General features: G+C 40.1%; 1 protein-coding gene across 1 annotated transcript in view; it reads right to left on the reverse strand.

Moving 5' to 3' along the window:
- Positions 1-18946, reverse strand: part of LOC124154463 (neuroglobin-like) — a 43328-nt gene extending 24382 nt beyond the window's left edge. Inside the window, exon 1 of the mRNA XM_046528212.1 lies at positions 18575-18946. Within this exon, the coding sequence (XP_046384168.1) occupies positions 18575-18768 (194 nt within the window). The 5' untranslated portion in view covers positions 18769-18946. The remainder of the gene's footprint in view (positions 1-18574) is intronic.
- Positions 18947-26443: the final 7497 nt, after the last annotated feature.

The raw sequence follows: 26443 nt of genomic DNA on the forward strand, positions 1-26443 counted from the left end.
CACGGATGAATCCATTCAAAATAAATATATTCCATTGATGTCGACAATAAAGCTATTCCTATAACCTCAGGAAATCTAAAACTCAATACCGCACAGCGCAGATTATATTGTAAAACGTAATATGGAATAAATACCGAAGAGTCTGTACATATAACTGGAATCATTGATATCATATCGTACTTGAAGGGGCACACACTTCCAAGAAATGAATGATCAGAGGCGCTCCCGGCGAAGTTCACCAATCGAACGGAGACCGATCAGAAATTTCTCAAGCGCACTGGCCCAGTTCGCCTTGTTTACCAATAACACGAAGGTACTGAAAATATCGATATTGAGTTATCGATCCAAGCCGTAGAAACCCTTTAACCAGTAATAATGACATTTTTTTCTATGACACTTTTGAAGACACATTTTTCGCTAGAAAATCCATTCAGCGTACCGTAAACAAGAGTTATTAAGGATAATTTTTATAACTATAAATAAATTTAGTTTTTTACTTTATTTTGACCTCAATTTTAAACGTTGATTAGTGTCTTGGAGTAATTTAATTTAAGAATTAAATGAAAAGTTGTTAACCAATGTTTCAGTTTATTTTTATATCTTCATCAGGGCTCTTTTTTTACAACGAATATGATTAGTTGAAAATCAAACTCCAAGACACTAATCTAGGTTATAACTTTAAAGTTAACTACCTCACGCTTACTTTTTTAAGTTTTCAATAGTCTGAATCAATGCATAGTACTTATCAACAGTATTTATATTTCATTTATGATGCGATTTTTATTATAGTTTTGTAACCTTAATCAAAAATTGATATTTTAGAATCTTTGCCCTTGGGGTACATTATTGAAAGTGAAATTTATATGGTAATGTAAGAAAAAGATATGATTAAGAAACGTTTTATTGAAAAAAACATCATAAACTGAGAGAAATGCGCTGCTTTTTAATTTCAAACGCCTCCTACGCAAAAAAAATCCAATATTAAATTTTATCAACGAATAATCCTGCAATGAGAACGTATTGCCTGTCATCCAGTCGGTCCCTTTGTACTTGCATTTAGCCTCCATGAAGTACCGTCCCACCAATACCAAATCAAGGAATAATGAAAGCACTCAGTATGCGATGGTAGAGTAGATATGATTAAATTATCAATCTTAAACGTTACGGAATATTTTAGACCGAAAATTGCTGGACTAAAGTATTTCGCACATTAGTGATTACGAGAACTTCATTCAAACATAAGTCTTTCGGAAAACATCTATGCTAAATAATATAGAGATTATCATTTAGCTTGAATGATTAAAATTTGTTTCTCATTATGAAAATAACATCCTACAAAGATTATAGGAAAATATTTTTAGGTGAAAGTTTGGGACGTTAAATATGAAAGTTTCCACCGAGGATTAAACAGCAGGTGTTACCAGTCACTATCATGGCTAACAAATGAGACTATTTGTTGTTGTTATGTTGCCTCATAGATAGAGAAATAAAAGTAAACAAAAAATAAATATGAAAAACTCGTCTTATTAGAAAAGTGTTAGTACTTGCTCGTTTTGGGATAAATAAGGACCTACCGTCAAGTTAGTCGGACTTTTAGCACTTTGCGTAATATTTCACACGTCTACAGAACGGAATGGTCCATCTTGAGTGCAAAGACAGTTATTATTATTTGCACGATCGGCAGAATGATACGAATTTACAATGCCTATTATTTAAAAACATCTAAGTCGCGATATGAAGAATAGTTACAGCATTAAGTAAATTCATTGGCCGGAAACTCGTAAATACGAAAAGTTTTGTTAGTTAGTAACTCGATTATATGCAAGAACGTACGTGCAGCTAAGTTAACACAGTTATAATTTATTTTCAATATGCATGCAATGAATCGATGCATTCAAGAATTGATGATACTATTACGTCAGAAGACTTTTTTATTTTCGGTATTTGAGATTTGATTTTCGGCATATTTTTGATTTTGAACTTTAGTCGTCAATCCAATTTTTTAAGCATATGTTGCATACATGTGCCTGGAAATCGCAAAAAAACTGCACAGAGAATATATTGAAGTGGGTAGAGGTTAATTTACTGTGGAGGAGGATGTTCTGAGAATCGAAGCGTATGTCAAATCAACAAAAATTTCAAAGAACTCCTCCAAGGACGAACGACGCCCAGAAATTGGCTTTTTTTTCCAGGAAAACTAATTTAAAATCCATATTTATACAAATATTCTTATAGCGATACCGGTCTAAGAATACGAAAATGTTGATCAATTCCATACTTTGTGCGTGGTTTTGACATTTAACTGATATAATGTTACCCATGTCCCAAGAATCGTGATAAAGTATAATGTTTTTTTTCAGTCAAATTTGATTTATTAACAAGCCGTTGCTGTAATCGAAGTCAATCCACGTGAAATACCCGAAAATGGCGCTGCAGTCAGCTTTCAGCAGTCAGATCCTCATTCCGGTTGACCTTATTTTGCTCGTCGACGGATGTCTTCATGAATATCGATATCATTAAGCATCATTCAATATCACTTGCGAAATATATTTCTTTTGAACCATGAAGTTGCGAACCTGATGATGTTCAAATGATCATTTCTAGTTCAGTCATGTTTTAATTTACTGTTCTGTTATGCTCCATGTCTATCGATGGAGAATGATATGATTTTCGCATCTCTTAAGTCGTGTAAGTATATAAGGAATGTCACCTAATTATTTTTATTGGCGTCATCTCACGCGGATGCCTTTCATCCAACAATCTCCTTCGATACAACGTGCAATGACTGTCATAAAGTATCTCATTCCATTACCGTCTCCATTAAATCTGTCTTTACCGTCACATTTTCTCTGTTCTTCGAGACAATTTATCTCTCTCCAGCATTGCTACGCAGTTTACTATGCACGCTCTTCTACTTTAGCCTTCTACTATACAACATGAATATTTGATTCAGCTTAATGATCTTATTTTGGTTAACAGCGTTGAAATGTTATAATACGCCACATTTCAGCCAGTAAAGTGTTAACAGTTTCTTTTTAGTTGACAGTGGCAGAAGAGCGTGCGTAAGAAACTGCATAAAAATGCCCTAAAGGGAAATATTGATGGGGTCTCGAAGAATAAAAAGCATGTAACGATAATATTCGAATGGTGAAGGTTATGCAATGAGATGCATTATGATAATTGACGCACATAGTAGCGCAGGAGAGAGTTCCATGAAAGATATCCGCGTGGGTCGATCCAAACAATTTGGCGACATTGAGCGCCGTGGGACTGAAACCGATACATTTAATATTGATTTCGCCAAGCTATGGTTCCTCAAGCAGGTTCTCGAGGCTAGATTAATACGGCAGATATATTGCAAGCACTGCCGGGTTCAAAGTCCTGGTGACGCTTTTTAATGAGCTGTTCGCGCTTTCATTATCTCTTCACCGCTTAAAACTGATTATTAAATTAGTAACACGAACATCATACAAGTTTTGACGCAAGATGTGGAGGGTTCTTCAATATTAACCAAATAAGACATTGTATAATATTCCACTTAATGCATTGGCTATTGAAGCCTTTAGTTGTATGCTACGACATTATTGTGTCGATTTGATTATATTGTAGATTACAATATTATAATGTTATAGTTTACAACGAAACGCGTCATGCGCAAATGAATTAGGTGGATAGTTTTGCAATGCCTCACTTAATAAGTCATATCATGATAATTTATGTATACCAATGCGTTGTTAAAATGAATTGTGAATAACTGGAATATTTTGTATTGGAGTGTTTACATTAAAACAAGCTAAGGGAACATTAATGTAATTTTTTTTAACTCCTTGAAAATTTGGTATCTAATATTATTCGCAACAGCTGCTCTACCACTTTGATACCAAGGGAACTTCTTTCTCTGCGAGGTTTTTATTGGCTTTAGGGGACAAGGATACCAGGCGTATAAGGCCACAAGACTGTCTATTTGGCGAAAAAGCAATAATAAGACGAGGAGTGAGACAAGGGTGCGTTCTGTGACCGCAAGGCACGCAGCCAGAATTTCGCTTCGAGGGAGGGCTTGGGTGACTTGCGGGTTGCCTATTCTGTAACTTTCTTCTGTCTGCAAAAAATTCATTAAATAATCTATGAATGTAGTAAGTATATTGCTGAAAGTTAAAGTAATTGTATTTTACTGCTGAAATGGCCGTAGTAATCCTAGCTTGGCCAATTTAAGTATTTTATCCCGAAACCCGCCTGATCTACATGAAACGATTGAAATTTAGAACTATGGTGTAATTCAGTAGTTATATCCATTTCTGGAAAAAAACAAAATGTGGAATTTTCTATCCTTAAATACCCTCGTGTTCGTGTCATTGATATTCTTAATGCACCTCCTGCCAGAAAATTATGAAAAGATCATTTAAAAAATTATCTTTTCAAATACAAACCAAGCTGCTTGCAACAAATATTATTTTTGCATTGTAGCAAAATTAAGCCTGTAGGGTTATTGGTCAGAGTTTATTGGTTTATTTATTATTTACTTCTATTGTTTATTGGCCGTGTCCCTGTGCTATTCGCGTCTTGTGAGCGGATGTTTAGCGGGCAGCTAGCTACCTTAAGGGAAAAGTTTCGAGGGGATGAATACCCTTAAACCCATTTGTCTGCCGTAATTTTTAATGTGTTCATTGACAAAGATATTAATAAAATAAAAGAAGAAACGCCAGGAGTGAAAACCCACGGTGACAAAATTAGCATGCTGCGATTTGCCGATGACACAACAGTCTTATCAGATTCAGAGAAGCGACCTAAAAAAAATCGATTACCTATGTAAAAGGAACTGCCCAGAATCAATAAAAAGGAAATAAAGATATTGGTCAACAGTAAAAGAATCTATTGGCAAATAACGTGCACCTGCACTTTCCTAGTCACCGATTTTTCAACCTTGTAAAGGGAAAATCGTAAGCAAATAGAAATATCATAGGAGATAAAAATGCTTCCCTTGAATTTTAGCCTAATATCATATCTCCTCTGCCAATTCAATACAACCATATGTATCCCACGCCTTCAATGATGGCAAACCTGTCATCCTCTTCCTAAAATGGATTTCATGATTCTCAGCCTCAATTTACATTCGTAAACAGGCTTACCACAAGTTCAGAGTTTGAAATTCACCGAATTCTCCCAGAATTCCATACTACAATTTTCTGTTTTCCCTAAGAATTACAACTGGCTGACGAATATTTCCTGTATTTCGAAATTTCGCCTTCAATTTACTTAATATGTTGCACGCGTTCAAAAGGCATATTTTTTTTACACAACGTAGTGGACACTCCAAATTCACCACCACCAAAGGATTCGATTGTTTAAAAAATTATTTACCCTCTATCAGTGATGGCAACCCTGTCATCTTCTTTCTAAAATGGATTTCATGATCCTCAGCCTCAAGTTACATTCGTAAACAGGCGTTCAGAGTTTGAAATTCACCGAATTCTCCCAGAATTCCATGCCTTAATTTTCTGTTTTCCCTAAGAATTACAACTGGCTGACGAATATTTCCTGATAATATGTAACAGCTAGGAATAGTAAAGAATAACGTCTTGGAGCATAGGCATGGGAAAGAAATGCAAAATTTTTCCATGTAGGCTTCCGCGGAGATTATGATGATGTCTGGTAATTTTTCGCGGAAGAATACCCGCGGAAAAATCACCAGACATCAAATGCAAAATTGTTTGCTGACGTTACGATATTTCTGTTATATCTTCTTCAGCGGTAGGAATCAATATGGTTACAAAAAATTAATATTTGAAGGCAAGAAAGATTTTTACAATGTTTTTTTTTACAATAATGAAATAAAAAATATAGGAAGGATAACTGCTAGTGTTATTGACGACATCGTCTCTTATGGCATCAGCAATAAAGAATTGTCACACGTTTTCTTACTGACTCCTCAAATTCTCTTCAATATCGAATAAGCAACTGAGGCGTTCGGTGGATAATTGCCCGGATATCGGAAATACAGAGGATTGAACACCTGCGCACTGACGCTTTTAATAAAAACGCCATGGAGCAAAGAGAGAAGAAACTGAAATATGCGGCGATTCACCTCGGTCGCGCCCACTCAAGGGTTAACTTGACTCTTCGATTAGAGCGTTCGCGAAAGCGATCTTCTCCCCTCTTAGCTGCCCACAATGCGGCGGGTGACGTCACGCGGCCAGCTGAGACACCGAGCCTCCCTCTTTTGCCATACGCGCCACAGGACACAGTGGCCACGTGCCATGGTTCAGCCCGATAGAGGCACACCTTCCTGTTTGCCGACTGGCGTCACTTCCGGCCGAGCCTTTCCTGAGGAGATCCCGACAGTGTGTGTCTCGCCTTCCTCTCTTTGGGCCTAGGTATTCTTCTGCTTCTTCGAAACGAGAAGAGTGCGGACAAATCAGATAGCTCTCGCGTTTGCAACGGCCTCGGCGGCGCGCGTCTTCCTGCGATAGAAACAAGAGCGCTCAGAGTTAAGAATGCACTGAGCAGGAATGTTACAATAGAAGATTCTCCAGTGGACCTTTGTGCGTGATATCATCCACCGCGCATTTAAATGGGTTGATAACACTTGCCACTCGCGTCGCTGACGGGCAGAGCGATCCGAATTCCAAGTTGTAATTAGCTATAATTAGGTTTGTTAATCGAAATGTATATTCCAACACAGTGGACTTGGAGCTTTTATTTCGCAAGTTCATTTCATTTCATTGCTATGCCTCATGATTGAAATTATTATGCAGCTGCTTCTTCTTCTACTTAATGCCGTGCACTATTCAGTGCGTTGGCTACTCAGGCATTGGGATCTTGCCCGTTGAAATAGGTCCCCAGCATCTTTAATTGCTGTCCAATCTTTGATGTTTAGTGGCCAAGAACATTTTCTTCTCCCTCTTAGGCGTTTTCCTTCAACTTTTCCTTCCAATATCAAACTGAGGATTACACACTTTTTCCCTCTCAGCATGTGGCCAAGGTATGAGATTTTGCTTTTCTCAATTAGCTTTCTTAGTAGAGCGAGCAGTAGGCCTGTTCTTCGCAGAACTTCAGTGATTGAAATTCTCTCGGTACATGAAATTCTGTGAAGACGTCTCAAGCAGGGGCGCAGCTAGGAATCAAGGCTAAGGGGATTTTTAGGCGCAAATAATTCTATGGTGTCTGGGGGTATGGAATACCCGCTAGGGTAAGCGGGTGGTGCGGGGGCCCTCCCCTAGAAAAAATTAGGATTAGTAGTGAGTTTTACGACTTTCTGAGGGATATTTTAAAATTCCTTAGAAAATTCTATAAGTAATACTAATGCAATTAAGTAAAATGGGTTTAACTTAAAAAATTTCTGAGCTTTGGGGGTCCTCAAAACCCCCCCTCGCTGCGCCACTGGTCTCAAGAACAGAATTTTAATTGCTTCCAGTCTTTTCATTGATATTTTCTCAATCGTCCACGTTTCCATTCCATTCAATGAGACGGGTATTAAGTAGCACTGGACCACTTATATAGATTAAATACTGAAAAGAAATGGATGGCCCTCACCTCGTCGCCGCACTGCGGAACATCGAGTCAACGCACCCACCCACGCAATTTGGAGAATTATCTTTCGGGCCAACAGTTCCCTTACTCTTGACATAAATCAATTAATCTTCAGATTCACATTTAAGGATAACATACCTCGTAAAAACTCAAAATTCCTGGAATCCGTGGTGACTTAAAGACCGGTTGAAAGGAAAAAATAATGAAAAAAATAAATGAAAAACTAAACGAAAAAATAGCGTTGTGGGTCTAGGATGTTAATAAAAAAATTAACGTGTACTGGACACCATATATTTGTGTTCGAAGAGAAAAAACAGCAAACCGCCAAACAAAATGAAGGAATTAAAATTGAGTTGAGATATCCCTAGCTGCCTTGGTGACTTTTCTGGAACTTTTATCTCCATTCCATATATATTTCCAAGCTGTGGCGTAACTAGGCATATGCTTTGGGGGAAGGGGGATGGGATGGTTTGGGGTGGTGATCCCCTCCCTCATCAGGCAACAGTGGTTCAGGGAAAATATTTGAAAAAAGACATGCCTGGAAATACATTTTAATTCATTTTGGCGCTTAAAATTTAACTTTAATCAGATGCTGTTATTATACGTAAAACTAGACAATAGTTTGAAATATTTTTTTTATTTGTCTGAGGGTTTGGGGGGGGGGGGCTATCCCCTCATCCTACCCCCCACAGTAACGCCACTACATCCAAGTTGTTTTCATCCCGAAATTTCTTCCTTCAAGATTTGTGGTTTTAGTCAGCAAAACATGGATGAAAAGCGGTAAAATGACTCCGACGTTCCGCGCACGTAAATTTTTACGCTTATTCAATATATATCAAACCACATGCTAATATTGATGTAGGCTAACGCGGAGTGATGCAGAAGTGCCAGCAAGGTTTCCGCGCTATCCTTCGCGTCGATTCATCTTCGTTACGGCCCAATAATTACGTGGGGAAACAAACCCGAAAAACATCGTCCGCAGCTAAAATATTCGGCGATCCGCCTCGGACGCGCCCACCGGAGGGTTTTGCTCTTTGCTCTTCGATTTGGGCGTTCGCGAAAGCAATCTTCTCCCCTCTTGCTGCCCACAATGCGGCGGGTGACGTCACGCGGACAGCTGAGACACCCGGACCTCCCCCTCCCGTCGTCACGTAGATGAATCGACGTGGAGGACAACCCGGAAACCGTACTGCGCCAAACCACCTGCTTATTTTCCCAATTCCACCAGGTTCCACGCTATTTTTCTTTTCTAAGAATACTGTCATTGGCCTAAGTGTACTAAAAACTCACGCCAAGTGCTCCCTGCGCTCAATTAGTTACTGTTTTCGCCTATTAACAGTCCAAAACTCTCAAGGATTGGACTTAAATGAGTGATGAGTGAGTGATATACACGGAATACTGAGTGATGAGTGAGTGATATACTGAGTGATATACTATTTCGCTCGGAAGCGAAAATTTCTTTCGTGACTTGCAAATTTTCGATTTTGCAATTTTTCGGCGCGACAATGATAAAGCATCGCAGAGGCCAGACTAAGAGGGCCTTAATGACGAAAACGCCCCTACAATGCTCCAAGAGCAATATAAAATAGAGACAGGGAAATAGCATTAAAAAAACGTGCGTTTGCGGCGGCAGTCGACGGATCAGTAACTTGGACCATAGTAAAATATGATTAGAAAAGACTCGAGGCTTATCTTGTAGGCGGATTCTGAAGATCTAAAGGACGGAAGGGCGATAAAGGAGGAGATGCACCGAAGCAAGGAGACTGCATAGAGGAAGCCCGATTCCATCCCATAGAATGCAAATTTCTGTTCTCACTTCGGTCGGATTTTAATCGGGTTCCAAAAATGTCCGCAGCGCGGTGCACACAATACGATCCAATTTTTCTCAAATAATTTGCTGTATAAAGTTTTTAATTTCGAGGAATAGCATTGGAGAGTTATGAATTTGATAAATAACATCATCCTAAATGCAAATTTCGGTTGATACCCCTAATTATAACTCATTTTGCCGGCCTCGGTGGCGGTGGGGTAACGTTCTCGCCTGCCAAACAAGAGGTCGTGGGTTCGAGTCCCGCCTGGGTAGGTTTCCCCGGTCCAGGGCATGGTCGTTTGTGTACGTTTACTTGTTACATTGGTTGAACACCCCGGTGTAAAATGGCCAATAAGAGCTGTATCCGGTGGTTTGAGAATAAAATAAAATAAAAATAAATAAAAATTTCCCCGTGAAACTCGGAACAATTTGCCCGTCAGCGACGCGATTGGCGACTTCTGTAAACCCATTTAAATGCGCGGTGGTTGACAACACTTTTAGAGGCCGACTTGAGGATCCCCTATTGTGATATTCGTGGACCAAGGAATTGAAGAAGAAAGGGAATAGTGGAGCACCATTCGCCAGAAAAGGACACGAATAGGTCATGCCATAAGACCCAGTAATTACATGCGGAGGGGAAAATTGGAGAAAGGGTCCTCCAAGCAAGGCCAAGAGGTGAAAGGAAGATAATGAAGGAATGAAAAAGGAAGAACAGCACGAAACTTATAGAAACAGCTTGAGAAATGGAATAATAGAGGGCAGCATTATACCGATTGGCAGCACTATGAATGAATGAATGAATTTTTCGATTGTGGCGTGAGCACTCGCCAGTATGATATGATACACCTTAGATTTTTATTTCGATTTTATAAATTCGCATTTTCCTTCCTCGGTGAGAAGTGGAGCAGAAGGATACCTTCCAAATCCATAAAATTTTCTAGGGTGTCAAAATTGTAATTGCCAGATGCTGTTTTTGCAAACATTTTCTTTGAAAAAAAAGTTTCTTTCTGCGGTAGTACCACTTAATACGGCAGCGGTTGCATCTTGGTGTATTACAAGACTAATTATCACATATTTGCTAGGGGGATAATTAATTAAATTCAGTTTCAATTGTGTAGATTTAAACGTCTGAGCTTTTCACGCACAGAGAGTGGGAACAAGAAACACATAAAACCTGAAGTTTGGCCATGCAGAGGGTGAGTGAACGAAATTTGTAAATCGCACGAGTCGCCAAAACATATACAGGAATAAGTTTGGAAGTTGGATACTTTAATCACTGTCGCACTATTTAATAATCTAAAAGCGTAAAATATTTTCGATATATTCAAAGCAATTACTCTTTTAAAATGGGTAGCATTAGATTTTTTCACTGAGAAGATATGTCGCATAAATGCGTTGTACTGAATGCAAAATTCTTTAACGTTTACATGATATGCATCTTGCCATTTTCCTGCAGGGTATTTGTTATGCCCTGGAAACTGATCTCTCCATTCTTAGGGTGGTATCCAGAAGTAGTAGGACTGATTTTTTTACGCGCGGGCGGAAAGATTTAGGGGGGTCTGCAAGATTGGATATTGTGGTGGGGAGTCTTGGGAACAATTTTAGACATGCGGCAGTCGCCTGCGTGAATTGGTTGAGTGTGGACAACTGTTTTAGTGACCTCCTGTTTAGACGCCTCGTCGTTAATTGCGATGGAGCAAAATTTAGAGCAGCGGTGCGCCATCAAGTTTTGCTGCAAAATTCGAAAATCCGCAACCGAAACCAAGAAAATGCTTACGCAGGCCTACAAGGATGATACCATGAGCAATTCCTCGATATTTGAGTGGCATAAGTTGTTTCGGGAAAGCAGGGAGCTCGTCGAGGACGACCAACGCGCCGGGCGTCCGTCAACCTCGAAATCGAAAGTGAAATCGATGTTGATTGCATTTTTCGACCGTCATGGAATTGTCCATAAGGAGTTTGTACCTCCTGGACATTCTGTAAACGTAAGATTTTACGCGGAAGTGCTGCGATATCGGATCACACGCGTGCGACCAGACCTGTGGGGCATTGGAAGCTCCACCACGACAATGCACCGTGCCACGGCGCGTGGATTGTGAGGGATCTCCTGGCCAAATTCGGCGTTTCCACGTTGCCTCACCCCCCTTTACAGCCCTGATGTGGCACCACGGAACTTCTTCCTGTACCCCAGGATCAAGAGGCAGCTCAAGGGGTATCGTTTCGACGCAGTGGAAGCGGTCCAAGCGGCGACGACGAGGGCGCTAAACAGCATTCCGGAGGACGACTTCCAGAAGGCCTTCACGACGTGGAAGACTCGCTACCAGAAGTGTGTGGATGCCCAAAGGGCCGGTTTTGAAGAGTATTGAGTCGGTATATCAAAATGTTCAATAAATTATTTTTTTTTTAAATCAGTCCTGCTACTTCTGGATACCACCCTGTACACATTGTCGTTGCGACTACCTTGTGCGGTGATTACTTACGTTGAACATTCTCAGAGGTGCTCCAATTCTTTATACTCCAGAAAAATTATAATATTTTTTCATCGCTCTATTGAAATAAATTTCAACATGATTAATTGTCGAAGGCGTAACATTGACGAATGTTGATACAGGTATGAAAAAATAAAATGAATATTCTTCATGAATAATTTTTTTTTCATCAAATAAAATTGAATTTAACCTCATTGGCCTCTGAGGAAATATGTAATAAAGATCAAATCAACCCAACTTCGGATAGCTTACCATACATACCGGTTCAAGTGGGACTAAAAATTCTCGCATATATTTCTCATGCAACTTTCTGGGAATTGAGAAAGAGATAATACTTGCAATTCTTTCAAAATTGTACATTTATAAGTCAAAACTCTCCATTTTACAGTATTATGTTAAACAATTATTAGAAATGTGGCAGGCTCCCTATTGAAAATCTCTATGGGATTTCGTTTTCCTACAGTAATTTGACAATGGGAAACGTTTGTTACTATAGGAAATTTTTATGTTCCTATAGGAAAATATTATGTTCAAAATTTCCTATGGGAACATAATTTTCCCAAAGGAACATAGAAGTTTCCGATAGGAACATGAAAGTTTCCTGTAGGAACAATCGTTTCCCATTGTCAAATTACTATAGGAAAACGAAATCCCATAGAGATTTTCAATAGGGCAGAACTGTCGCTCGTACGTAATTCCTCAGAAAATATAATAATGTTATTCATGAAATCAGTTTTTTAAATTAAATTTTTATTTCGTGACCGTAATGCACAATGTAATGCGTTTCGTGACTTTTAACTTTCCGAAGGAGAAACCCTTGTTTCGTTAAGAAGCATTTTATGCACCGCATGGCCTCCAAAGAAGCGCTAAACCTATCCATCAAACAACGACTTCAATGCCACTCTTTATTCCCAGGATATTCGTTAAATAATAGGAAATTAAATCCCAATACACCTAAGGAGTTCAGAATTAAGGCTGGTAATCATTCCCTGATACTTAGGTATAATTCTAATCCTTGGAAATACGTTTGATTTCACATGCGAGTCAAACAGTATTATCTTTACTAAACTTATTTCTTGCAAATGCGATTGATACAGGTAGTCTACCGGTGAAAACAGGGTCAAAATACTGAAAAAGTGGGATTATAGCATCATATACGCTATAGCAGATCGATAGAAATGGAAAAAATGCAAGACTAACTTTTATATAACAGCTCTATTTTTCATTATATTTCTCGTTTTTTAACACGACTTTTAAAATCTGCTGCCCTTAGCAAACAATTGAATTTTCCTGATGATAAAATTAGTCATATCCTGTTTGGAATAAAACATCATGCTTGGCTTTGATTAAACATCGATTTAAAACTAGCTATGACAAAAATCGCTATGTTTAGTGCCATTGTTGGGTTAAAAAATAAATATTTCACCAACTGGTATTTTTATTTAAACAAAGATTTTAGATTCAATGCAACAAAGATGCAACCACTACCATCGAGAACGATCAGACCTAAATTTAATACACGAAACTGTGAATGGAAACCATCCCACCATTACCAGTATGACACCCCAGTAACTAGAGTTAGTTTGAAGGATACTCCGTATAATACCATCTGTGCTACAACAGAGGATATTGACGTCGAAATTCCGCAGCACTATCTCCGAAATGCGGTGGATATCCTTTGGTTCTCTTTTTCGTGGGATTAAGGTCTTCGGGCGAGCTTTAGGCGGCTCACATAATGTTCCCTTATCTTCCACCCATAATGAAAAACTCCCGGTCATATCTGACGGCTTAAAGCCTCAATGGAAGTGACTGCAAATACACATCTCGGTGAAATGCGAAGGATGATTATTTACATCTAATAACTGATGGCACGCCAAAACTTTATTTTGCTCAATGTACCAGAAATCAAATGTTGTTATTAATATATAGTCTGCAAATACAGAAATCTAAATACTACCTAACAAGACGTCGAAATAAGTATGTCTCCGGAATTTCCTGTTTTCTAGTAAAGTACTTTATCATACGCGAGAAAAAGGAATTCCGAGATATAACCGTTCGGCATATCTTACTTAATCCTTTCTGACGGACATATACTGCGGTTCTAAGGTGATGCTCTTCGAATCGCTATGAAAGATATTTCTTTTCCTAAAGAGTTCGCGTAATTTAAGCCTAGAAAGTAGCCCCCAAATCTCCAACGGCTCCCATCCTAATTCGAGTAAAATTTGTGCTGCAATTAATTCGCTCTCTGTTCCCTAGTATAATTTAATTTTTTTATAATTTTTGGTATTTTAATTTACGGTATGTATGGTAAGCTATCCGATGTTGGGTTGATTTGATCTTTATTACATATTTCCTCAGATGCCAATGAGGTTAAATTCAATTTTATTTGATGAAAAAAATTATTCATGAAGAATATTCATTTTATTTTGTCATATCTGTATCAAAATTCGTCAATGTTACGCCTTCGACAATTAATCATGTTGAAATTTATTTCAATAGAGCGATGAAAAAATATTATGATTTCTATGGAGTATAAAAAATTACCATTTTGTGCACTGTTACCTGACTCCATAGCGAGACTGATAAAAAAAATAAAATTGGAATACACTCAATTTCACAAATGCTCAACTATCGTCCACCGAATCAAATCCGCTCATCTAGTACTGCTAGGGAGAGGATTTGATTCGGTGGGTGATTGTTATGTCTTTGTGCAGAGGAGGTATCGTTATATATTGAAGCTTTTTGTCATTGGAAGACCACAATTGGTTGGTGTCGGAATGAATATTCGAAAAAGAAAAATAAATTTCTGAACCACCGATTGACATTGAGGCATTCGTATACCTGTTTGTAAGCTTGTACAAAATCAAGGTGGATACGGCAAGGTTCTCCTTCTCTATTTGCTGTAGTAGAAACATCGACGCCTCGCACACACGACTGTTGATTCAGTCGCGACGACATCTGACGGGATGTGTCACGTAATCCAGACTCGGGACTCAATAGCGCCTAGGGTGTCGATGCGATGGCAAGGAGCGTGAATCCCAAGCGGTAAGACCAGGATCAACAATCATTCGTGGATACAAATCATCACAGTAGGTATCTACGAAGCTTCAACGATTTATTTCCGAAATCCAAACGAATCACTACTGTTTTTCATGGCTATGATAAGAACAGCATTTTCAGATTATTAAATCAACTTGTCTGTTTCCACACTCTTTTATTTTCACCGACCATGGTTTCGGCAACTTGTGCCATTATCAAGCTAAGCTTGTGCCAATTACCTTGATAATGGCACAAGCTGCCGAAACTATGGTCGGTGAAAATAAAATAGTGTGGAAACAGAAAAGTTGTTTTAATAAGCTGAATATCAAAGATTTCCACAGTATCACGCCGGACACTGTATCTTTTAACAGCATTTTCATCAGCAAAACATTATAATTGGTAGTATTGGCGAGGGCGGGGTTAGATGTCTGGGTTTATGACGGTAGATTGATGCATGCATACATCTAGGAGGTTGGCTGACGATCAGTCATTAATCTACCAGTTTGCGAAAGGCTTGAGGGCACGGGTAGATATGTTATTTGGAGGAGGCGACCGACGGCGGAGGTCATTTGCGCCATCAGGGAAGGGTAGGGAATGACGGGTGAAGAGAAACCCGGGTCGGTATTAGCCTGATCTCAATGAAAGGCGCCAAGGGGACAATGGCTTAACGTCCCATCCGACGGACGGAGTGCTGTGCTTGCAAGGACCTCCACGAAGCACTGAAGCAGGGATCGGGCATTCTGCGGAAAATCTTCGCCGCCGCCTAGATTTGAACCCGGACCCACAGGGTAGAAGTCAATACTATAGCCATCACATCAATCCCATCCCCCAAATGTGGATACACTTAGAAAAAGCATGAGGAATATGTGATGAACACAATTGAAAAAACACAAGGAGACCAAATTCATGAAATTTTGTCAGTCTTCATGAGCAGGAAATTCAAGGCTAATCTTATAACCAGATGGTCAAAATATGGAGTAGGAGGAATAATTCAATCATTATCATTTTACTACATTTGGGTGGCGCGTTACAGAAAAACAGACACAACAGTGAGGATGTCAAGAAGAGAAAAGCTTTAGCAAAAGAGGATTTTAAGTACAGAGAAGAATTATGGATGTAAGGATATGAATAAAAGGCTAGTGAGGAGTTCGATCTGCAGTGTAGAGCCTTAAGGTGGGGAAACGTGGATATTGAGGAATGCGGCGAGAAAGATTGGATGGATTGGATATGTTGGTGTGGAGGGGAGTGGAATAGGGGAAATGGTCAGAGTAAAAAGGACGAGGAAGAGTCAGAAATGGTGGGAGAGGAGAGGAAATTTTCAGACGAGATTAGAAGGAAACAGGTTTGGATGGAGGGAGATTTGAGTGGGAAAGATACATTAAAATCAGTGTCAGGGAGAGTTATATTTGGTTTAGTGGGAAAGGGGGAGGAAGAAAGAAGGTTTTTTTATTTGAATGAAGGGGAATCGAAACTATATTGGACAGATAAGGGAAGTTCAATTTGGGACAGGCAGAAAAATAACTATAAAAATATAATACGGTCACGACTTCTTTTCATTTGCTTCGGACGAAGGTGACCTTCCATTTACGATACGCATCTTTCATACACTATGATTTCATTTATTGATTCGTTTCCTCCCTTGCCTTTTCTTCCTTCACCATAGCTTTATTCCTCCATGCAACATAATTGCTCCATATATTTATAACTCAAACGTAGCGAATACGTTGGTATGCCACAGATTCCCATGTACTATTCTTGTTGACAATATATTTGCAAATAAAAAATGTCCACGCTTAAAAAAATAGCGTTGAGTAAGTAGCGTGAAACTTAGAGGGCGTCATAAGATTTTGAAAAATTAAAACAGGAATAACATGAGAGGCTTTTGTTGTGCTCGTACCTCGTTCTGCTGCATGCGATAGAGTATTTCTTTACTCTATTGGCTACCTAGCATATTCACCTTACGAAATTCTTTTTCTATTTTATCTTGCCAAGGTAAACTTGGCATACGAGTTGGTGTCATACATAATTCCAATTGTGCTATCTGGCCTGATTATTTTAGCTTGCCGTGACATAAGATATAAACGTTGGAAAGCACAGTCATTTTCCTAGAGATAAAAATACAAGTAGTAGCACAACCAGGTTTCATAGCATTTTTCTCGGCACTACGCTGAGATCAGCCATACAACAGAAGAAATTGAAATATTCAACCGAAATTAATATGGAAAGCAGTCATTTTTATAATGAATTCATGAGAGATGTGAAACACTCATCTCATTCACGTATAGTTTTGCAATAAAAATCCGATGAAAATATTTTTTTACCATAAAAAAAACGCAAAGGGCAAATCGCCCATTGGAGCGCATCTAAATTGGGACATATCCTCCAGCTGATCTCCCAAGCGAGTTCTGTATACATATTCTGCCTTGGCTTGGTATTACTTCATTCAATACTCCTACTATCGTCTAGAAATTTTCGGGGCGTATGAAGTAGACCCTGGTCAACATTTATCTGAGTCTTAGATTTGAAGGTTGTACCCCAGTGTTTTCTTCGGATATATCTTTTTTTGGAGATATAGGCAAGTTTTGACATAGGTCTATTCCAAAATTCACTCAAAATATTTCAAGATGGTAGCGTAATTAACTTTAAAGGAGCAATGCCTCATAAAAATCAAAACACGCCAGGCAGGGAGGGAGATATGCGTCCTCTTTATACGAGGGGACGATTTCCCAAGTGATATGAGAATATGATCGATTTTCGGCTGGAATGAAACCTCTATCAAACCACCCTTAATGCACCTCGATCGGCTTCTTCGAAGGTGGACAGACTGCCTCGCCTTCGGGATGGGGGTTCGCGAGGGTGCTCTAACACATTAGTCACGCTTGGGTCTCTTGGCCAGCGTGAAATAGTCACGCAGCCCAAATCGCACGCTTGAGAGTAAACATTTTAAGGCTGCTGCGATTGCGACCAACATTGGAATGGCAAAAAATAAACAGAAGTCGCTTGATGGGCCTGGCTGGCTGCGAGGATAGCGCTTGTTTACCTACTGTCTGTTGCGGTTGGAAAATTTATAACCATTTAATATTCGCGTAGCAGGAGGAACAACCAGATTTAAATAAAATCTAGCAAGTATTTCCTTTACTTTTTGCAGTCTTCTTCATGCATTATTATATTCAAGTTGGGTGCTTGAACTTCGGCCAGTGCCACTTGTCACCGCGCAGCCATACCTTGAGCTCCCTTGTTCATATTTACTCTGGGCTTACACAAGCCTTCGGAATCGAATGGACTGTGGGAAGTGACGGAACTCATAAGCTGTGTACCTGCGAAGGTCGATTTCTGATAAGTAGGGGGACGGCTGTCCCGTCGAGGGGTCCCCGATAGTACACAACACACATAAACCCACCCACGGCCGCCGTGGCGATCGACCTGCTTCCTCCCCCGCCCGATAGATGGCAGGGACATCGCACGCCTGGACGAGGTGCCTCCCGGATCGAAGCACACTACTCCTCTTCCGCTCGCTCATTCACACTATCTTCCTTCCCCGTCCCATTCAACGCTACGCACGAAGAGAGGGGGGTTGGGGTGAGGGGGTTGAGAAGGTGGAGGTGGGATGGGGGGGGGGGGGGAAAGACACACAACACAAACGGGCTAAAAATAGCGCGGGGTGGCTACATGACAGGCGGGCAGGTGATGGCGAAGGTGGCGCGCTTACTTGACGAACATGTAGACTCCCGTGGGTTCCATGGCCCTGCTGATCCCCTTCCACGACGCCACCATGCTGTACTTCTGCTTGGCCGTGAGCGGGAGCCGAGGGTCGGGAGGCGCCGGCGCCGGAGGCTCGGGCACCGCATCGCCTCCGCCTCCCCTGCCAGACGACGACCCCAGCTTGCCCAGTTCGCAACCCATCTTCCGATTTTCCTTCCGTCCGACAGGTCAACCCGTGAGCGAGCGAGCGAGCGAGGGCACCCGTGTCGCCTACATGAGCACGCCCGTGTGTGAGTATGGAGAGAGAGAAGGACGAACTGAAATACACGAAGGAGAAGGAGGGTGCTGCTGGCCGTCTCCCTTTTCTATCGAGCGGAGTGCTTCGCGCGGCGGGGGTGGGGACGACGCATGCGCCAACGGTGCTGCCCTCGCGCGGGTCGGCGTGCCGCCCCGGCCGCCCGGCGGCGCACCCATCGCGCGCCACGGGCATTTTTAAAAGTTAGGGGGGGTGTAGGATGTGCAGTCTTGTCACGTCGATGAAGGAATCAATCCATGGATTCGCGGGAAGGCGGCTGGAATCATCATCCTTCGATGAACAGCGACGAGCAGAAAATATAATACACAAGGACTTTGACTGCGGACTAGCCATCGGCGTGCCTTTACGGAATCGCCCGCGATAGACCTATAAGCGCAATGATTACATAAAGAAAAATTATTTTCCCAGGCCGGGATTCGAAACCGAATCTCCCGAATGCACTCCAGGTATTCCACCACTTCAACTACCAAGGCATCTTCCTCTGCTGAGTTTTTTTGGCGAATCCTGGAGATCCAGGTTCGAATCCCGATCGAGGCGAACTATTTTTCCGATGCGGAATTTCCGAAGAGTAGGTATTGTCATTCGATTCAAAGATGGCCAAAATAAAGATTCTATTTACAATTAGATTTTTTTCGCCGTTAGTTTCGTTTCAATCGTTGAAGAGGACTAACTCATTCCTATTCAACTGCACCTTCCATATGTTGTTATACATATGTCCACAGCACTAGGAATATATATAATTGTCGATGACGTCAGCCAGTGCATTTAATTTATATCGAGTCATCTTTATACTAATTGGAACGAGTTGATGGAAACGAGTTTTCTCCGCTGGCGATCCACTTGGGCTGACCACAAATTCGGGGTGATTTCCCAGGGCCGCAGCTGTTTCCACGGCGACTGGCAGCTGGGAACAGGGTAGTGACGGACAAAGGGAGGAGGCGGAAAGGGAGACGCAAGCCCCCCCTACTCGTAATTTTCGAAATAATTGAGAAGATGGTTATCTTTAAGGTGGCTCACCAATGAAAACTTTCATCGCGTCTGCTTAACAAGCAAGGTTTTGAAATAACTGATAAATATCTAATATCCTCTTGCAAAACGCATATCATACCTCAAACGCATTATCAATGTGAGGTATTGCATACCACCTAGGCGCTGAGGAAAGTGCTGAACCGCCCTCCCCCTGCAAGAAGGAGCCCTCAATCCGCCTCTAACGCGGGGTAAGGTGACAACAATGCATGAATAATTTACCGTAAGCCAAGGAGGTCCGCCTGCCTAAAACACTCAATTAGATCATCATGAAAATCTGTTGGTACATTTTAATTGCTCTTGCCTACCTTAATGACAGCTACATATTTATATCGCTCTGAGCACAGTGCATTACAATGTATCAAAAATCAAAACCGTGAAAAGCGACTCTTTTCTGTTTTCTCCAAATTTCACAAAATTTATAACAATTTAAGGATCGAAACTTAACGACATTTACAGCCGAGATGTGTTTCATTATAAAGGAAGAATCCGTCAATGTACATATATTTTTGAGTAATGAGTTTTACCCTGCTTACGTTATTTAGCTATCCACATCGAAACCCGAGTGCTCAATAATTTTTGCGCCGACAGGGAATGTGAATCACGGCTGAAACCCAGCTCAGGAACGTGAAAATAGCGAATCTTTATCGTCATTCCGAGTATAGACGGCCGCCACGCCAGCTCGGAGTGACAATAGGGTCGTTCACTCAGACCAGTAATCGCAACCTGTCAAGATGATCCGGTAGATATAAGGAAAGATAAGTTATAAGTTACGAAAAAAGGTATTCCTTTTTCTCATAACTTGAACATAAAAGAAATGGGAAAGTTGCTGCAAAAAAGGCACTTTTCATGAGTTAGTGTTAAAGTTCTGGTTCATTAAATCGTTCAGGGAGGCCAAATCATTGACGGAAAGAATCGCTCATTATAGTGTTTATGACAATGAGCCACGTGAGACGCATGCGCGAGGCCGCGAAATAGTGGAAAAGTGGTGAGTCGGTAGGTAAGAGTCATTTGCGTCACGAACTTTGCAGCGAAAGGGGTAAGTCCGTCGACATTTAGCCACGAATGTCTCGAGAAGTAGGCGACGCGACGGATCAAAAATACGGGGTTTTCAAGCTCTCTCGCATTCTACAATGATAATTTCAAAAATGGCGAAAGCCATCCCTGTGCTATACAGCGAATATTAATTCTCAGCGCCTCCCATCCGTCCCCTTTCGTTTCCCCGTTCTCCTCTCTCTTGTCAGGCACGTAGTCAGGGAGAGGGGCTTTGGGGACTTCTACCCCCTCCCTTGGTACATTCTCCCTTGTGGCGACTACCAGGGACGTATCTGCGGAGGAGACCACTAGAATACTATTATCTGACACTCCGTTTTACGTTATAGTTAGATTTAATAATTTCTGCCACTAACCAAAGATAAATTACCTTTCAGCATTATCCAAACGTAATATATATAGCTGATTTAATTAAATGTACACTTTTCCGATGCGTTCCAATTGACAACAAAATGTCAAATGGGCAACCGGAACACAAAAAAATCTCCCTCCAGAAGCAAATTTCTGGCCATGTTGCCTGAATTTTGTGTAGTCATCAATAATAAATCTTTTAAGGAAATTTCAGGGCAAATTTTCATTTTTCAACCATGCGCTGTTGGAAATTTTAATGTCAATTATATCAAATGAGTTAATTCTTTAGTGACAATTTTATATCAGGCCAAATTCATAGTTAAGATTTATATTTCCGTAAGGGCAGGAATAAAGAAACGCGATTTTCGACTCCGACGCAAACGACAATTGAAATGGCAACATCCCAAGTCACGTGATCCGTGACGGAGAATTGAGCGGAGAGTTGCGTCAAATTGGTCTTTGAACGACTGACCGATAATGATGATGATGATTACAAAAAATATCACGAAGAGAGAGAAGCTTCACATTTCTCATTAAATCCATTCAAAAGTGTTTCACTGCTAACCTTTTCCATTTTCAACAAAAAAAATATCGAGGTTGGTGGTTTCAACGTTGGCTTCGGCCAGTTTTTGGTTGCTGAGCAACCGTCTTGTGCGGTCTTGTTTACACTTTTCTTCTTGAGGTTTTCCTGGTAGATTTTCCGTGTCAACAGCCGCAGAAGAAGCAGAGGGGCCCTCCCTACTTGTTTATACGTGTGTATGCAAATTTGGAAAAGGGAGGGTGTTCACATCGATCATGCGCAAGCGCCACGCCTCAGTTTCCTTTAAATCTAACATGGATACAGATGCTAACGCACACACCTTTAACTTCTGCCGCAGGATGTCAGAAATACAACACCCCTCCCCATAATACAATCAAAAATGTATCGGGAGTCTTTTTTATCTCCAGCACAGGGAAACATTTTCTCTAAATATAGCATCATTCACACGTTCCTTTTTTTACTTTCCATCTCTGACGCCCAATACAACGCAATAATCAAGCTAATTATATAACTGTGACAGTTTTCGCTCAAACGCCCGAAAATTAATTAACAGATATTTCCGAGAGAAAGTACTAGTAAATGGCCTCGATTAATGCACCCCGCGATGAAAACTTTTCCCAATATAATGGCAATAATGACCTCTTCCGCGCTACTCCGGTGTAATATTTGGTGGATTTGAACCCAGATCCATAGGGTGGGAAGCCAACACTCTAGCCACCACACTGGCTCGTTCACCTAGCCTCGCAATGAAGTAGTCTTCGTAAATGTGGATAAGGCTATGTTATCATTACATTAGAGTATTTTGGTATCGCGGGTAGCATTTATCCAAGCGTTTCACCAGTACTTAATTTCTAAGCCTGAACAAAAACAATTAGCTCTATTAGTATATCATTTTCTATCTCATCGCAAATTTTGGCGAACGCTATCTGATGGTGGCACTTCATACTACTTGTCATAAACGCCTGGCGGGTCGGTCATGCAGCGTGTGCTGATTGTGCCTTTCTGTGTAAAGTAGAACTGTCCATGGTGCACAGGAGCGACTTCCTGGCTCTTGGCTTTCGCGTCTTTGGGAATAAAACCGTGAGTAAGACTAGGGAACAAAACTTATTACTTGTTTTGAAAAGAGCCTGCCTACTCATCTCCACAAGAGCACGCCTAAAATCAGAAGATTATACCTCATCATGAGAGCGCCAACTAGTTGCATTAATTCAACGTTAATTTCTGCTGTAATACCAAGACGTTGTACTTAAAGAAGAAAAAAAGATAAAAATAATACGATAGAGCATCTAAAGTTTCAAAAAGATTCAAGATAGAAGAAAGATATCACAGGGCTTAAACGCCATGATCACATTTAAGCAAATATGAGGTATGAAGAATTTCCTTGTTAGAAGTGATTACTAGAGAAACAGATGAGAGCTGTCCAATATTTGACAACGATACTTACTTGGGAGTACAATGATCTACGTGAAAAAATGTTAATGTCACGTTTAAAGAAATTAATGCTGTCCAAACCTATATAGAGGCAGATGACCTGATTGCAAAGCTTGAATAGGTAATTTTATGAAACATTACCTCAATTGCTTTAACTTTAATTTATTATCACTTCATTTTTTTATATTTACAAGCAAATCGTCACTAAATTATAATAAACTATCTAAAATTGTTAATACTATTTTTTCTCGTGACTACGATGTATTTTTTTAACCTTTATTCCTCCAGAAAAATAAATATCTAAAAAGACAATTAATACCTAGGATGGACAATTCTACTCCCAAAACTATATGAAAATATTTTTCGATAATAAATATATCAAAATAATAAAAGTAACATAGGTTTCATACAAAAGTAAAGAGTCCGGTACATTTCTTAAATTTTTATTTATTCACAGATTGACTTAAATTGCAGAAATATAACGACGAAAAAATAATAAAAGTAACATAGGTTTCATATTAAAGAGAAGAGTCCGGTACATTTCTTAAATTTTCATTTTTTTTACAGATTGACATAAGTCGCAGAAATATAATGATAAAATCACACAACTCGAAAGTTAAATGTGCGCGCCCTACGTCCAGTACCAAAATATAATTATAATATAAGTCAATGAATGATCGAGCTTGAAGTTTTGCAGGCTTAGAAGCTCTTAAAGTGAGTAAGTTCCACTCAATAGCTCAAAACGCAAAATAAATTTAAAATTTGTAAAACGGTGATAATATTTGTATGAATTCTGCGAGGGATATCATGGAAACATTCGTAACCAACGCATCGAGCAGTTAATCCAAACGTCAGTTATGCGTCATGTAAGCAACTTGCAAGCACCCACTGTAATTCATGCATACCAAATATTACTAATTATATTCCTAAAAATTCCATTCAACTGTCGATTTACTTTAAATCCACAACTTGAAAAAACCTGTTTAAAAAATGCGTTTTCGTTTTTTCACAGAGGCCTAAAACTCAGGGTGTGTATGCAGTGGTATAATTTATAAACAAATTGTTAAATTATACCACTGCATTAAGAATCCAAAAGAGTTTTTATATCAGAAACTTTATTCCTGTTTTATCTCTACTTCCCTGCCTATCACAATATAGTTGATAAGTCTTAAGTGAGGCCTCAATTTCAAGCGAATTTCCAAAAAGTAGCCAAAATTTCCATTTTAGTTCACCCATGAAGTATGTAGTGAACTTTTAGTCATGTATTTAGTTGCTACAAGGAATTTCATGCATATGAAAACCACTGCCCTTCCTCATCCACCCTGTAGTGCTATCATTACTTTCGCTGTGTTTTGCATATTAATGAGCCTCAATGATTTTATTTCATATTAATAACTTTTCAATTAAAATAAAGAGAATATTTCACATTTTAATTGTTGTATGTTGTCACAAGAAGCCTAATTTGCCTGTTAGGCCCTTGTGCACCCCCCCCCCCCAGAAAAAATTCTGGATACGGCATTACGAATCAAGTAAAATACTAACAGCTAAACTCGGTTTCCAAGTTTATTATTAGCACGCACGCTCCTCCTTACATGTTCTGCTTGGGGCCCATTGAGGTTCTCGAAAGTCATCACTGAATTAAAAATAGTATCTCTTCACGGGCTTATCATAAAAATTCCTAGAGGTGGTGATTTCGAGGAACAAATGGAATAACATTCAAAAATACTGAATATTAAAAAGAAAACTAATCAAGCTTATGGTCCATGGAAACGACTTGAACCACAAATCAACCGCCGTACGACGATGCAGCCATTCTAGGAACATCAGGATTCCCCCAACGTGGCTTCCCAGAACGCAGATTTCTTTGCTCCAGGCTGAGCCGCACGGTCGAAAAATCGATTTTAATTTCGGCGCTGCAAATGGTATCTTTATAATCACGAGTTTAATGCTGTAATTTTGGTGTAAACAGCAGCCAGAAGTCCAATCTTTGATTAATACCTAAACACCCACACAATCTCCGGCGAAAAGCGTATTAGCCCTATTCCGTACGGGAATTCTGAAGACTTGGTACATTTACCATGTGTCTAAAAAGTTTCGTAGTGAATAAAGTGATTTAAATGCAACTTCATGCCTCGCGTTACATTATTCCTGGGTCTGGATGCAACGAAAAAAACTGATGGTAGTTAAAAACGTTTCGGGCTATGTCGCCGTGTCAATTTTTAGGTGGCCTCAAAGCCTCCCGACATATGCTAGTCGCTTCATCAAGGGAATCTAGTGTAGTAGGAAATATATATAGGGTTCCTGTGTCAGGGGTGGAGGGGTAAAGGAGGGATGTGGAGAGGAGTCAGTTGTTGAGATGGGTCTTTTTCATGATTATGGGTGGCCAAGCACGGCTTATTTTGATGCCGTTATCGCTGTTACAATCGTTCTTCTCTTCAGTTCTTGGCCGCTGAGGTCATCTGTCGAGGACTTAGCGGCGTCTGTGGTCTTAATGTTGTCTTCCATCTTATTTTTCAGGACCTTTTTTATGTGCTCGTGATATAATTCCGTCGTCGAATCCATTTCTGCGCAGGATCTCCTCTTATTTGTGCCTTTTTCGGAAAAGTTCTATTTGTCTCTTACTTTGGTACCAGATTCCCTTGATAAAGCGACCAACAGCGGTAGGGAAACGTTGGGTCCGCCCAAAAATTGACGCGGCGACATAGCCCAAAAGTTTTTTTTTTAATCCAACATAACGAGTACCCGCAAAAGTTTTAATGAAGGATGTCGAAAACTGAACTTAGTAACGCACTTGAATATTTAACGTTAGGCAAATGCCATAATTAACCGACTTACCGAAACTCGTATATAATTAAAGTATTATTAAAGTACTCTACCGATTATGGTAGGTTTCCATGGAGTGCTTAAGAAGAATTCCGGAAGCCTCCCCTTACATCATGCACTTCCCTCTTCAATGCACAATAAGACCTACTACCTTTCATTCTATCTAAAAATCCTATTCTTTTCCTTCCCCTCCCTCGTTTACCTAACATTCTTCTCTCTAACACTGTTTTCAACATCCCATCCCCGCTAAGTACTCGCTCCATTCATAAACTCGTATAGGACGATGAAATTTGCTTGTAATAAAAAAACTCTCTTTATCTCACCAAAGACCGTTT

Source organism: Ischnura elegans, chromosome 2 (assembly GCF_921293095.1).
Source record: "Ischnura elegans chromosome 2, ioIscEleg1.1, whole genome shotgun sequence".
NCBI lineage: Eukaryota > Metazoa > Arthropoda > Insecta > Odonata > Coenagrionidae > Ischnura > Ischnura elegans.